The sequence below is a fragment of the Ambystoma mexicanum genome, chromosome 5q (genome assembly GCF_040938575.1).
Source record: "Ambystoma mexicanum isolate Mex_15411 chromosome 5q, UKY_AmexF1_1, whole genome shotgun sequence".
In the NCBI taxonomy this organism is placed as follows: domain Eukaryota; kingdom Metazoa; phylum Chordata; class Amphibia; order Caudata; family Ambystomatidae; genus Ambystoma; species Ambystoma mexicanum.
Genome location: NC_090933.1, coordinates 1,140,302,610 through 1,140,318,530, shown reverse-complemented (window position 1 = coordinate 1,140,318,530; position 15,921 = coordinate 1,140,302,610). Strand labels below are relative to the sequence as shown.

General features: G+C 46.5%; 1 protein-coding gene across 1 annotated transcript in view; it reads right to left on the bottom strand.

The window, feature by feature from the left end:
* TG (thyroglobulin) overlaps nt 1–15,921 on the bottom strand; it is a 1,030,738-nt gene that overhangs the window by 905,198 nt on the left and 109,619 nt on the right. The window contains exons 11-12 of the mRNA XM_069622147.1: nt 15,078–15,320; nt 3,793–3,930 (exon numbers count right to left, since the gene is read on the bottom strand). Coding sequence (XP_069478248.1) covers nt 3,793–3,930; nt 15,078–15,320 — 381 coding nt within the window. The remainder of the gene's footprint in view (nt 1–3,792; nt 3,931–15,077; nt 15,321–15,921) is intronic.

Sequence of the window (15,921 nt, the reverse complement as noted above, 5' to 3'; positions counted from 1 at the left end):
GGCATACACGTCCGGTAAATGGCCCGCAGCCTAGCCTAGGTCTCGGTGAGGGTTTAGGGCTATTACCAGTCATATACACACCCCTGAGACGGGGGTAATTGCTATTCACACCGCGGGGCACAGTTCCATGTTCTTGCCTGCATTTGCAGCCACCTGATTGGCTGAGCGCCCTGCCCTGGGTGTGAATGGCAGAACACAGCCTGGGACCCATAGCCAAAGCCATTACAGGCTTAAAAATCTACTATTACAGAACCCTCTATATTGGCTGTTCACAAAAGTCCCAAACTGCCTGCAATACGGTCAATGCCCCTCCTTTCTCTCGTGTAAATCCTATTCTATGTAAATAGCAGTGTCTCCCATTATGATCAAGGTGCATTTACTAACACCCACATGTCTCTAACATGAAGTACCAGGATATCTCCAAGCGTAAGTACGCCATGTGTCCCTACTCAAACACTGAGATCCTCAAGTAATCTCCATTTATCCATCAGCAAATTCTGGAGAAGAGGAAGAACCTGTGCTGTTCAAGGCCACTATATGTGGCATGGCCGCCCCAATCTACTAAGGTCCCAGAAAAATAGAAATAAGTAAAAAAAACACTAAGGGCCATTTTCTTTCACATTTCCTGAACTGCTAAGGTTGGTAGCCTTTATTTTTTTTACAGGTTTTTTTTGGTAGCCTTTATGTATTCATCTCTTAAGGTGGCTTTTTTTAAGGTGGCTAGATGTGTCCTCTGTTTATTATCGCTTTAAAAGCCTGTCAACATGAACAAGTCTTAACCATCGGTTATTTCTCATGAATGAGGAGCACAGGCACAAGTCATGTATGTGAATCACGTCTGTCAGGTCTCGGGCCAGAGACGACACCACTGGCAGGGGTTTCAGCACCTGCGGGCAGCAATGTTAGGACTAATCCAATACTCGCCATCCCAGCAAGAGGTGTCGGCATTAGGTGTCTGCCTGTCAATTTAGGCCTCACCCCAGGAGTAGCATGGTTACGAGGTAAAGCCTTGAAGAAGGGGGGCATGCAGCAGGCGAGTCTTTCTTCGCACAAACCCTGTGTTTCAGACATAGGAATCATTGTTAAAGAGAGAGTGTCTAGGTCAACAGGAGTAGGACGGACTGGGGATCCGCAAGCTGGGTCCATGAGACACCATAAGATGGTGATTATCAGAACGGGTCCAATGGTTAAATAGAGAGAACAGCTTTAGGGACGCATCCCGGTGAGAAAGTGTAATTGATCTTGATATGCAAGGGTTTTTTCCTTAAAGTGACATGGAATTTGGCCAAATGGAAGGGGGAAATAAGGGTGGCATTTCTTAAAGTGACCCTTTCGATAGCTCAGTAGTGCATTAAGCCAATGTGATGAGGACCTTCTAAAAGAAGCTCATCCCCAAGAGAAGAAACATATACGCTGGCACTGAACGCTTGGGAAATTAGCCTCCTTGCCCTGCTGGCATCGAATGTGATCAGCGTTAATTCTTCATCGGATCATACCTGTGCATCGGCTTGTTTCCATCTCCTAGTAATGACCACATAGAGTTATAAAAACACATCAGAAAATTGACAATCACCAGTGTGTTATCGGGTTAGCAGTCACATGCTCTGGGTGCAAAAGATACCGATATTGGCCAATGCGCGATATTAACGACCTAAGTTACTTTTTGTTTGCTGGTCTTCACAAAGTGGATTCTTATTGCTGACAATGAGCTTCTGTGCTGGTTATAGGCACAGCTTCCTATATACCCCTGGGGTAGGCAATTAGAGGAGAGGTACATGGCTACAGTTCATGGTTATGTCTTACAAATTAGGTGCAGCGTGCCTAATCCTTATACTCACTTGCGAAGAAGGCAGAATATCCTTTGTTAACAAGCCCTAATCGCATTGGGTCAACACATGTTCTGTCTGCCCTAACAGTTAATTATGCAGGCATTCATTAGGAATGGATGGTGGCCGTGCACAGTTGGAAAGAATCAACTTCAAGTTTGCAAAGTCTATGCAAGATCTGGGACCACTGTTGGGGCCTCTACACCTGTCTCGTCAGCCATCACTTTTAGGTCATGAGGGTTGGCATTTTGTTTGACCATGAACCTGGAGATCCCAGGGATTGTCCTGTCTCTTATGCTCAAGGCCTGTGGTATACACCCAGCAGGGTATTGATGAAGATGATTTGGGGAGAATTTATCTGTGCCCGGATGTGACTGCTATGCAACCTTCTAACTGCAGGGTATGGACTTGGTGCTTTGTGCTTTTCCCTTTCTTCTCACATTCTCAAATTATTCTGGAAGACACAACTTAGTCATAGTAATATTGATTTGGGATATACACAGATACGGGTTGTACATTGCATCTACTGGACGCCGTAAAAAATGAAGCATTGTAAACCTCTGCAAGATGATGCATGTTGGGACTGTACATCTGATATTGTTCTGGGCTTGTTTGAAAATCACCAGCTTTTGGGATGAGGTCCTGCAGCATATGGAACTTGCCTTAGGTGTGTCGTTCCCTCACACTCCTTTGCTATGTGTGCTGGGTTTGTTCCCGGCAGGTATTTGGCTGTCTGTTGGGCGGCTCTTTTGGTCTTATAGAGCACTACTGGCAGCTAAGAAACAGGTCTTATAATGCTGGAAGAGTGATGTAAAGCCCTCCGTTGATGGCTGGTTACAGGATTTAGCCATTCTTTCAAGCCGAGATTGAAAAGAGCTGATAAATATTTGTCTATATGCAATCCCTTTAACGAATTGTATATCTGAAAAATCCCCCTTTTTTAGACCTACCTATTATATTTAATTTTTTCTACTCTTTCTTTTTCTCTAAATTCTCCCTGTCTGCTCTTTTCTTTTCTCTTGGTTTTTTCTGACTCTAACTTTTCATTTCTTGCTCTTTATACTTACTGTGATAATTGTGTAAATATACGGTTAGGTTTCTAAAAGTTGTTTAGCTGTTATAAAATTATGTTGTTTTTCATCTTCTACTTGTTATGAAAATGTCAATAAAGAAATTTGAAAAAAGAAAATCTTGATGTTGTTAGGGTGCTATTTTTATATGGTTCCCGGTGTGTGGGCATGGCTGGGCGGTGGGGCCAATAACTGTGGCTCACGGGAACTATACTTTGCATTTTTGATTCTTGTTATTGACCGACTGCTAGTGTTCATTTATCACGGTTAATCCGTGTATTCGGGCTTGGGGCCTAATTCACAGAAACGTTTTATAATGGCAAATCCCCATTGGAAAACGCTCTGTGTATCAGGGCCTTAGTGTTTACAATGTTTGGTATAAACTTTAAAAAAGAATACTAAAAAACGTATTTCAGTCTCGCTTACAAGCTCAAGTACAGAACGTTATGATCTATTGAACCCCCTCAATGGGTTAATTGAAGTGAGAGTGGACAGGAGGAAGTCCCATATGTTTTAGCTCTGGACTTGTTGTTTGTGCTCCGAGCCTCGTTAACTAAATCTGTAACTATCAGAACAGCTATGGGTCTTTCCTATTAGACACACTCATACTCTGACTGTCAGGATAAACCAGCCAACACACCCAGTACCCAGGGTGACCAAGAACCACCAAACATCTATAGGCCTCCTCAATGGGGTCAGGAAAGTTACAGAACCCTAATGTAGTTATCGTCGGAGGCGGTACCTGCGTGCGTCAATATTTTGACGCACAGACAACGGGGCAGACTGAGAACGAGAGAAAGTTGACGGAGACAAAGAAAGAGAGAGAGATAGTTGACTTGTGGTCCTGGAAATAAGCAAAAAACACTGAGACAGTGTTTTGTGAATGCAACCCTTACCGGTACTTCCGTAGCATTGGACCGGCTCCCAGTTTCCCCGTCCATCGCACTGAGGCATGTACGGTTGAAATCCAAGGAGCGTTGTCTGGCCAAATGACGCTCTCGATGCATGGTAACTCTTCCAGTAGAAGTGCAAAGCTAGAAAGAAATATGGGGTGAGGCCCAGATTAGTTTGTTCCAACCAATATGCTGCAACATATCACATTAACATAGAGTAGCTTTTACACTGGAAACTATATGTGTGTTGCCAAAATTAGGCAGAGGGGGATGGGGGAGGGGCTTGATGGTAATTCATTGTGCAAGGGACAGAGTGCAATTGTCACATGGACAAGATGGAAGTGACGAGAGTCTCATCTCAATGAATGATGCTCATTTTAAGGAACTGGTTCAATTGACAGCAATGCTTTTCATGATGGCAAAGGGACCAAATATAGTTTAAGACACCGCATTCTACTACTTCCGCTGGTGTAACTCGACCCCCAATTGCTCGCATTATATTTTGTTCGATCTTTGTTTTACCACTAAAATGTAGATGGTGGGTTGTGACCAGGCAATATTAGATGGGGTTGGGTGAGGGAATGGGCAGGGGCAGTGGGTAAATACATAGGTAAAAATAATTCAAATAAAAACATGTTGCCCACTTACAATCAATAAAATCACACATAACCCGTGTAACTTCTGTGATATTATCCCCAATGGCATTTAATTTCATAGACTAGTGCATGGAACTGTGGCTGGATTGAAGATGGAAATACACGAGACTCTCTGATATTTAAATCATATCATTGTACATTATTTTTGTTATATCATGTATTTATATGTGCATCTGTATAGCTCCACAATAATTGATACATTGACGCCAACCCTTGCACACGTGGAGACAACCCCTGCTGTCTGCGGGCATGCTGGTTCACAAGTGACTCTCCCTACATAAAAGGCTCTGAATGGCTAGTTTCACACGCAGAATGTGGGCAGGGGGCGTGTCAAGCAGGTGCCACACCTCAAAGGGCCTCCCTATTCACAACAGGGTGTATTTTTATCTGTACCATTCCTGTGTCTTTTTAGTTTGGGCCATTAGGTGTCGCTATAAACCAAAACATTTGACTGGAGTACAGATAGGGAGGAGGGACACCGAGTCTGTAGGTGTTGTTTGGTTATGTGCCCACTCATTGCCTGCTCATGGCCTTGCTAATCCCTATTGCAATTCCCACCCATTCCTGCCTCTTCCCGCACAAAATTCCTCCTCAACTCTTTGAACTTGCTTAAATCAAGCCTTTCCATCAGGCTTTGCATTCAAAGTGCCTGCCAGTGTTTGCTCAAAGCAGTCTTCTGAGAGTTATTAACTTGGTTGGAGTTGTAAACACACTTATGGTGTAATAAAATGTCTTTCCAGGCCTGCCTTCAGCCCACTCGATTTATAAGCACACTGCGTGTCCTTCCCTGAAGTCCTGTTAAAAACAAGCATTGGCAAAACCACTGAAGTCCTCTTTAAAACGAGCATTGGCAAAACCAATATATTTGGCTTGTCTATAAAGTTTGCTATTAAATGCCCATATACATGCACCATTTTGCACCTGCTATCAACAGTGGGTAGTTAATACCACGACAGCTGTGCCTGGCAATTGCCTTTCCAATTCCTACACGAAAGCCCAAACTGTTGGCATGGCCAATGCTTGTTTTCCATGTGCCTGTTCTCCCCTGTCAGTAAGCAAGCACAAAGCAAAGCACAATGCTTCGGGGGGGGTTGGGGGGAGTTTAAGATGCTTACAGGTTGCTTAAAATTCTCCCAGGAGTCTTGTAAGACACAGTCATGAGAGTAAAGATATAATAAGAGTGGATTAGAACCATTACTGGAATACTCCTACTTGGTTTCGTTTGGAAGGTTACTCTCTTGACTTGACTTTACCAAGTAGGAGTATTCCAGTAATGGTTCTAATCCACTCTTATTATATCTTTACTCTCATGACTTATTATATCTTTACTCTCATGACTGTGATGAGGATAAGCATTCGGTAATACATCTTTACTCTCTTGACTAATGTGTATCCCGCTAATGATTCTTATCCCCTCATATTATATCTTTACTCTTGTGACTGTGATGAGAGGAAGTAGCCCAGTAATGATTCACACTCCCTTCCCCGGGTCTCCGATTATCTACTGTACCTACTTGGTAAAGTCAAGAGAGTAAAGACATTTAGGGGTGAATGAGAATCATTACCGGAATGCTTCTACTTGTCACAGTCATGAGAGTAAAGATATAATATGAGGGGATAAGAATCCTTACCAGGATACTCCTACTCAGTACAATCAATAGAGTAAAGACGTATTACGAGTGAATGAGAATCAACGCCGGAATGCTGTCACGACACTTCAGTCGCTGCTTCCCCAACCACTTCTTCATCCACCTTCTCTCATATCTCTTGTTCTACTGGTCGTGGCAGAGGTATTGGCGTCCTCTTCAACCCCAAATAGCTTTCCTCTCCCTCCTCTTCATCCCTTCCTTCTTTCCCCTCTTTCGAGTTTCTTTACAAATCCTTCTCCTCTCCTCACGCCATCTCCTTTCTAACCATAGATCGCCCACCTGGCCATCTCTCTACCTTCTATGATGACCTCGATCACCTCCTTTCTCTCATCTCTCCCTCTCCCCTCACTGTTCTCGGTGACTTTAATCTTCACTTCCCTTCTCCCCCTCACTCCTCTCCCCTTTTGTCCATCCTCAACTCCTACCTTCTTCCCCCTCTTCCTTCCTCTCCTACTCACTCCTCTTGCTCCACTCGTGACCTTATCTTTAACTCTTCCTACTCCTCTTCTACTGTCTCTACACTTCCTCTCCATCTCTCCGATCAGGCTTTACTCTCCTTCTCCTTCCCCCCTTCCCCTTCCTTCTTCCCCTAAGCCTTCCCCTTCTATTTTCTCATGTCGTGACCTTCATAACTTTGATCCCTCCCTCTTTCTTGAAACTTGCTCTTCGTCTCTCCCCTCTCTCCATGACTTCTCTTCACTATCGGCCAATGATGCACTTTCTACTCTCTCCTCATCTATCTCCTCCTCTCTTGATCTACTCCACTCCCTTTCCTTCTTCCGTCCAACCCGGAAACCCGCACAACCTTGGCTCTTCCCTCAACTCCTCTCCATACGATGTCTCCTCTGACGTCTTGAGAGACTCTGGCTCAAATCTCCTTCACTTTCCAACCAATCCTCCTACTTCTCTTATCACTCCCTCTATGTCTCCTGCCTCTCCTCAGCAAAATGCTCCTACTACTCTAACCTTCTTCATTCCCAAGCCTCCCACCCCGCCACATCTTCCAAACTCTCTCTTGTCTTCTCTCTCCCCCAACCTCTGATCCCTCAACCTCCTCCACCCTCTCTCCCTCTGACTTCGAAAACTTCTTCTCCTCCAAGATTCTTGCCCTTTGGCACAAAATCAATTCCTCTTCATTCTCCCCACCTCCCCCTTCTCCCTCCTCAACCTCTACTTGCATGACTGTATTCTCCCCAGTCTCCCCTTCTGACGTTTCTATCCTCCTCTCCAAAGCCCACCCCTCGTCTGCTCCATCTGACCCTGTCCCCTCTCTTCGTATTCCTAAAATCTACCCTCTTCTTATTCCCTACCTAACCTCCTTCTTCAACACCTGCCTTTCCTCTGACACCTCCCCCCCAGCTTTCAAGCATGCCACTATCATTCCGATTCTGAAGAAACCTTCTACTGATCCCCTGCTCACCTTTAACTTCCATCCTATCTCACTTCTTCCATTCCTCTCTAAACTTCTTGTGCGCCTTTCCTACTTGCAGCTCTCAACCTTTGGCACTAATCTCTCTCTCCTTCCCCCTTCTCAATCTGGCTTTTGCCCCAAACACTCTCCTGAAACAGCCCTCAATTACATCCTTAACTCCCTCCTCTCTGCCCGACACTCTAAGCAATCCTCTGTCCTTATTCTTCTTGATCTCTCTGCTGCCTTTGACACTGTTGATCACCCCCTTCTTCTCAACACTCTCTCCTCCTTTGGTTTCAAAGGTTCTGTACTCAACTGGCTATCCTCTTACCTCTCCTCCCGCTCTTTTACTGTTTCCTGGGAAGGCCGTGCCTCTCCCACCCACCCTCTCGAATACGGAGTTCCACAATGCTCGGTGCTTGGTCCTTTCCTATTTTTACTCCACACCTCCCTCCTTGCCCCTGTTATCTCCTCATTTGGCATCTATCACCATTTCAATGCCGACGATATGCAGCTCTTTCTTTCCTTCTCTTCCTTCTCTCCTAATCTCCACCATAAACTTTCCTCCTGTCGTACTGCTATTAAAAACTGGATTTATTCTCGCTTTCTTTCCCTTAACTCTGACAAAACTGAAGTAGTTTTATTCCCTTCCAACTCCCTTCCCCCTCCTTTCATTCATTTTCCTCCCTCTAATCTTACTTTCTCCCCCCACGTTCGCAACTTAGGCTTTCACTTCGACTCTTCTCTCACTTTTTCCCACCATATCGCACTCGCCTCTCATGCCTGTCGCTACCACCTCTATAATATTCTCAAAGTCCGCCCCTCCCTTACTTTCCATGCTACTAAACTTTTAATCTCCTCCCTTATCTTCTCTCGCCTCTTCAACTGCTCCTCCTTACTTTTTGGTCTACCTACTTCATATCTTGCCCCCCTCAAATCTATCTATCACTCTGCCATCCGTACCCTCTGTCTCCTATCCCCCCGAGACTCCATCTCTGCTTCCCTATCCTCAACTGGCTGGCTCCCCTTTCACTCTCAACTTAAATTTCATGTTCTCTGCCTAGTCTTCAAATCTCTCCACGATCTTCCTCCCCCTTATCTCTCTTTCCTTCCCTCTTTCTATACTCCCTCTTGTTCCCTTCGTTCTGCAGACCACTTCCTCCTCACTGTTCCTCCCTCCCCTTGTGCCTCCTCCCATTTCCGCTCCTTCCAACTCCTGACCCCCCTCCACTTGAACTCCTTACCACTCTCTCTTAATATGCTCTATTCCTTCTTTTTCCTCTTTCGCACGTCCCTTAAATCTCTCCTTCTCCATTCCCCGCCATGATACCCTTCCCTCTTCTCGCTCCCCCTCGCCCACCCTTCCCCTCTTCCCCCCTTAAGCCACTCCCTCCATTTCCCCCACCACATCCTCACCCTCACCCCTTCCTTTCCCTCCTTCTCCTCCTACCCCCCCTCCCTCCTCCTCCTAGCTCTACTCCACTTCTCTCCCCCTTCCCTCTGTCTAATTGATCTACATACTGTTGTGTTGACTGATTCAAAAGTGTAATTGGCTTCTATTGTTACTGTTATTGTTATGTTAAATGTATCCTGTTGTTGTTAAATGTGCAGCACTTTGGTGTAAAGCGCTATATAGGCCTAATAAATACAAATACAAATACAAATTTGTCACAAAGTGCTTGGGGTTGATGCAGGGAATCTTAGTCCAATTACCTTGTCAGTTAAACCTTGACCTAGACCATGGGTGCACAACATACGGCCCTCGGGCCAGTTGCGGCCCGCCATGCTCTTTTGTCCGGCCCGCAAGGCACAAACACTTTCCTAATGTTGTCTTCCGGGCCGGACAAAACACTGGCCCTCATTGGCTCAGCACACACACGCACCACGTCGCTCCTACGAGCCACGTAATGCGTGTGTGCTGCACCAATGGAGTGCCAGCACTACGGCTGGCGTGGTCCATAAGACTTGATGCCAGAAGGCATTTCAGCCTTGGACCATGCCAGCCGTAGTACGATTCCAGCGTTCCAGCTTACTTGCCTTCCACCCTTCCAGCACGTCTCTGGTAAGTGCTCTGTTTGTGTTTGTGTGTCGGGTTTGTTTTGCTTTATGTTTGTGTGTGTATGTTGAGATGAGGGGGTGGGGGGTGTGTCGGATGTGTATGAATGTTTGTATTTGAATGTATTTTGTGTGTATGTTGAGATGTGGGGGTGGGGGGTGTGTCGGATGTGTATGAATGTTTGTATTTGAATGTATTTTGTGTGTATGTTGAGATGCGGGGGTGGGGGGTGTGTCGGATGTGTATGAATGTTTGTATTTGAATGTATTTTGTGTGTAAGTTGAGATGCGGGGGTGCGGGGGTGTGTCGGATGTGTATGAATGTTTGTATTTGAATGTATTTTGTGTGTATGTTGAAATGCGGGGGTGGGGGGGTGTGTCGGATGTGTATGAATGTTTGTATTTGAATGTATTTTGTGTGTATGTTGAGATGCGGGGGTGGGGGGTGTCGGATGTGTATGAATGTTTGTATTTGAATGTATTTTGTGTGTATGTTGAGATGCGGGGGTGGGGGGTTGTCGGATGTGTATGAATGTTTTGATTTGAATGTTTTTTGTGTGCTGAGTTGGGAGTGGGGGTTCGGGTCTGTATGGGTGCATGTTTGTGTGTGTGCTGAGTTGGGGGGTGGGGGGTGGGGGGTTCGGGTCTGTATGGGTGCATGCTTGAGAGTGTGTGCTGAGTTGGGGGGGTTCGGGTCTTTATGGGTGCATGTTTGTGTGTGTGCTGAGTTGGGGGGTGGGGGTTCGGGTCTGGATGGGTGCATGCTTGAGAGTGTGTGTGCTGAGTTGGGGGGTGGGGGGTTTGGAGTTGGGGGGGTGGGGGTTCGGGTCTTTATGGGTGCCTGTTTGTGTGTGTGCTGAGTTGGGGGGTGGGGGTTCGGGTCTGTATGGGTGCTTGTTTGAGAGTGTGCTGATTTGCGGGGGTGGGGGGTTCGGGTCTGTATGGGTGCATGTTTGTGTGTGTGCTGAGTTGGGGGGTGGGGGGTTCGGGTCTGTATGGGTGCATGCTTGAGAGTGTGTGCTGAGTTGGGGGGTGGGGGGTTCGGGTCTTTATGGGTGCATGTTTGTGTGTGTGCTGAGTTGGGGGGTGGGGGTTTGGGTCTGTATTGGTGCTGGTTTGTGTGTGCTGATTTGGGGGGTGGGGGTTTGGTTGGGGGTGAGAGGGCCATGGGGTGGGGGGTTTGGTTGGGGGTGAGGAGGCCATGGGGCATAGTGTTTGGTTGGGGGTGAGGGGGCCATGGGGCATAGTGTTTGGTTGGGGGTCAGGGACATGGGGCATAGTGTTTGGTTGGGGGTGAGGGGGCCATGGGGCATAGTGTTTGGTTGGGGGTGAGGGGGCCATAGGGCATTGTGTTTGGTTTGGGTGTAAGGGGGCCATGGGGCATAGTGTTTGGTTGGGGGTGAGGGACATAGGGCATTGTGTTTGGTTGGGTGTAAGGGGGCCATGGGGCATAGTGTTTGGTTGGGGGTGAGGGGGACATGGGGCATAGTGTTTGGTTGGGGGTGAGTGACATGGGGCATAGTGTTTGGTTGGGGTTGAGGGGGACATGGGGCATAGTGTTTGGTTGGGGGTGAGTGACATGGGGCATAGTGTTTGGTTGGGGTGAGGGGGCCATGGGGCATAGAGTTTGGTTGGGGGTGAAGGACATGGGGCATTGTGTTTGGTTGGGTGTAAGGGGGCCATGGGGCATAGTGTTTGGTTGGGGGTGAGGGACATGGGGCATAGTGTTTGGTTGCGGGTGAGGGGGACATGGGGCATAGTGTTTGGTTGGGGTTGAGGGGGACATGGGGCATAGTGTTTGGTTGGGGGTGAGGGACATGGTGCATAGTATTTGGTTGGGGGTGAAGGGGCCATGGGGCATAGTGTTTGGTTGGGGGTGAGGGGGCCATAGGGCATTGTGTTTTGTTTGGGTGTAAGGGGGCCATGGGGCATAGTGTTTGGTTGGGGGTGAGGGACATGGGGCATTGTGTTTGGTTGGGTGTAAGAGGGCCATGGGGCATAGTGTTTGGTTGGGGGTGAGGGATATGGGGCATTGTGTTTGGTTGGGTGTAAGGGGACCATGGGGCATAGTGTTTGGTTGGGGTGAGGGACATGGGGCATAGTGTTTGGTTGGGGGTGAGGGAGCCATGGGGCATAGTGTTTGGTTGGGGGTGAGTGACATGGGGCATAGTGTTTGGTTGGGGTAATGGGGCCATGGGGCATAGTGTTTGGTTGGGGGTAAGTGGGCCCTGGGGCATAGTGTTTGGTTGGGGGTGAGGGGGCCATCGGGCATAGTGTTGCACTCCAAGAGTGAACCCAATAATAAAGCTAAAACAGGCACAGTTAGGAGATGTTCATCTTTGGCTTTTTGAGGAAACCTGACTCAACGAAGGCCATACTCCTCTTGGGCAACCCAAAGAGCAAACTGTAGCAGTCCAAAATAACGGCATGTCCAATCTAGGGTCAATAAAATATATAAGTTAATTAAACAGGCGAGATACAATAACTAAATAGAAATAAATTATAACAATGGAAAATGTGTAGTAAAAAATGTAAGTTTGAAATGCAAATAAAAATTGTTACCCCTCAAAAACATTCTTTTTCCATGTGTTTAGTACAACTTGGGTATTTAAAAAGCCTCCTGCCATGCCACGCCTACCGTCCCGGCCACATTTACTTTTCGGCCCACTATAGCCCTCATGTAAGGTACTTTCGGCCCTCTGTCAAAATCAGTTTTGCACCCCTGACCTAGACAGATGGAGCATACTTCCCTGGGCTAAATAAGGAAAGTTCAACTGCATAAAGATACATATGTATCCCTTTCTGAGTGGTTTTGGGAACAAAGGGTTGCTTATATAGAATGAGCATTCCCGATTTCAGTATAGGAGCCATGTTGGTAAATGAGTGACATGTTTTTACAAAAGGTGATAAAAGGCTATGCGTTTCTCATGCTAAAATAACACTGCCATTGGAATCTAGAGGTTTCAACTTGATTAGAGACTTGTTCATAGAATGCATGCACTGGGTCAAGCAACAGGATGGCAAAGGTTAAATGAAGAGGACCTTAAGTGCGGGTTGAAATCTGAGAGGGACTTTATGAGTCAGATTGATCCTTCTATTATGTTTAATTCCTGAAATACAACTCGGTGTAGGTCATAAGGTAGAATTATGTGGGTGAGAAAGGATTGGGGTTTAATGTCTAAATTATCTAATAAAATGTATCTGGATCTCTATTATTTTGCCCCAATATTGGGGTAGCAGTTACGGAAAACTTGCAAGAGGGCGATACCATTGATTTTGGTATAGACCTGATTTTGTGACAACATAGGTACTATTTTTTTGGTGTTTAGGGTCAGAATTTAATGAACATATGGTTAGTCTCAACTTTGAGCAAGAGCGTTCAACTTTGGGCAAATAGATGAAATCATGCTTATCCAGCATGCGTTACATACGTGTAACCTTCTCAGAAAGAGATGTAAACTGAGCATGCCTTCAGACTAAACAATGGGCCTCATTACGACCCAGGCGCTAAGTGTTTAACGGCGCTGTAAAAGGCTGCGGCGCCGTTGAACACTTAGCGCCTAATTACGAGGTCCCTTTGCGGGACCCGACCTTAACGGCTGGTTTTACCAGCCGTTAAAGTAGGGTGCCGCAAAGGGACCTTGTTGCTAAGTACGGGGAATGGGGAAGGGCCCATGGTGAATGGGGAATTACCGTCCCGCCAAACTTGGAATGGGGCGGTAATTCCGCCATTCCCCATGGCGGACGCCGGCATGCACCATGGTTTAGCGCCGGGGTCGTAATGAGGCCCAATGACATGATTCATAAATAGCATTGCCCTCTGAAACTTGGGAAACGGAGCTAAGCTGCAATATTGAGGACTGGGATCAAGCCTTCTTTTTGTCACAAGATTTTTAGGGGTCTTAGGGACACTAGGAATCTGTGGCAGGTGCAGCAGAGATCTGTGCTTTGGTAATATTGGGCACATGACAGAATGTTTAGGGTAGGTTTGCTGGATTCTGGCCACTGTTGGAAATGGGGATGGACTACAAGGAATTTAGAATGTATGTTTTCATAATGCTACAAAAGAATCAACTATTCCAATATGGAAAGATTCGTTTTCCGGCCTGATAAGACGGAAAAGAGGTTTGAAGGTATTTGGGGATGTTTTGGAAAGTTCAGAAAGAGAGAGGGCGAGAGACCTAGAAAAGGAGAGAGAGTATGTATGTGTTTAGTACACTTATGAGTGATTGATGTTTAACAGTTCAAGCTAAAAGGTTGTCGTGTAGCAACGAGAACAAAATCACAAATTAAACTGCAACAACTCCAAGCACCTGATGTAGTTTTTAGGTATGGCGGGAGGCTGGCCATTGATGTGGAGCATGAGCTGGCAGCCCTCAGATGGTCTTAAGCTACATGGCTCCTTAAGGTATCAGAATCCTCTATGACCAGTCACCTCTGCACTGTCTCTGTGGCTATCGGGCACTACCGGGCTGGTAACTGTAACCACACAGTCCCCCCCAACCTCCTTGCACTTACCCAGGTGCGTTGCACCCTGATTGCACTTCCCCTACCCTCTCCCTGGCCCTTTTCCCTTCTGCACGATCTGAATGACACAAGGCGACTAAGATCATTTGCTGTGTCCTCCCTTTGACTTCCCTCCATCGTCTTGTCACGCTTAGAAAGACTTGTGTACAGGCGCGTTATAAAAGGCTCATCATATCATGTCATGTGGAATGTAAAACGTGGTCTTTATAGTCTTGTCTCAATACTTCCTCCCTCCAGTATCCCTTCACGATGGTGTTCTTCACTTCCATATGGCTACCAGACCACAGAGAGCATGCCACGTGCACATAGGTCTGAAAATGGCCGACTGGAGGAAGACTTGCATGACCATTGGGAGAGCATACTTCTAACCTTCCATCCCAAATGTATTAGGAGGAAATTCATTTAAATACCTGGTGTCTCCATCTTCTATGCTTTCTTGAATGTTTGTGGAGGTGGTTTTAGTGGATTTCAAATATTGACACTTATCGTCCAATACATTTAAAGCTGTTTTTGATTGCACTGCGCCCCTTGATGACTGAACCCCTTCGCCCGTGCTCTCCGCCCCTTGCCCCGATTCCCCTAATTCATCCACAGCCCTGATCCTCCTGCCGCGCATGTGCAAATTGACTATTCCACCTTATCTGTTTTCATGTAAATGTAACCTTCCCATGCTTAACACTGATCTATCAACAGGTTTGCACCATAGAAATCATAAAAACACAGGCAATAGCTTTGTTGACTTTGTATGTGTACCTCTAGGGTGTTGCCTGTAGCTAAACATTCAATTTCTAAGAGACGAGCATGAAAACGAAATCACTAGGCCCCCCAAGCCCCTCTCTATTATGTGATTTGTTCAATTTATCTACCAGTAGTTGTCTTTTATCTCTCAGGGAACATCACCACCAACTTGTTTGGGTTTCAGAAAATATTAAATTTCGTATACCATAGCAAAATGTGCAAGAGTGAACCAAAGCCAGACTCTGAACATACTTGAATGCGCTGCCAGCCGAAGTGCATAGTTGTTGCCGGTCAGAAACCTCTCAGAAAACTTAGAGCCGGATCTGAAGGTGCCAGGAGACAGGAAGAGCTCCTTGTCAGCCAGGCGGATGCCATTCGCCAGCAGGAAGCTATGCCCAAAGGGGAAGTGGGAGGCGTTTGGCGCAGCCATGATGTCCTCTGCCTCCTCTACGAATTGCAAGGCCTGACGCATGGCACGTTCACAGGGTGCAGGGCCTGCAAGAAAAAAAGAATCAGCCTTTTTTTTAACAACTATGTAAGTGAAAAGTAATATTCCAGAAGTTATAAGTCATAAATAATATTGACAAAAGGAACATTTAAGAAAAGCAGGCACACAATGAAAAAGGAAAACGGGGAAAGGATTTCTAAATACCTACACATCTTGACATTGTACGGCTATATAGAAAGCTGTTGTACAAATAGATATTTGAAAGACCCATTCAAATCTCTCTATAGACCATAGGCCTCATTACGAGTATGGAAGTAGCCATGCCCTTAATAAGGGCATGGCTGCCTCCATACCGGGTTCCAGGACCGGGTTCCTTCAATGAGGAATTAATGGGCCATTCCAACCATGGAGGACCCAGTAATTCCTCATTGCAAAAACCCATCCCCATTCCCATTTGAGCCCCCATAGGGCTCAATGGGAATGGGGAGGGAGCTAATAACGGGCCCCTTAATAACAGGCCCATTATTAGCTCCCTGGTCCCCTTGCGAGACCCGCTAAGGACGTCTGGTCTGACCAGGCATTCTGAGCGGGTCCCGCAAGGGGACCTCGTAATAGGGCGTCCCGTAATGAACAGTGCCGGTCTCGTAC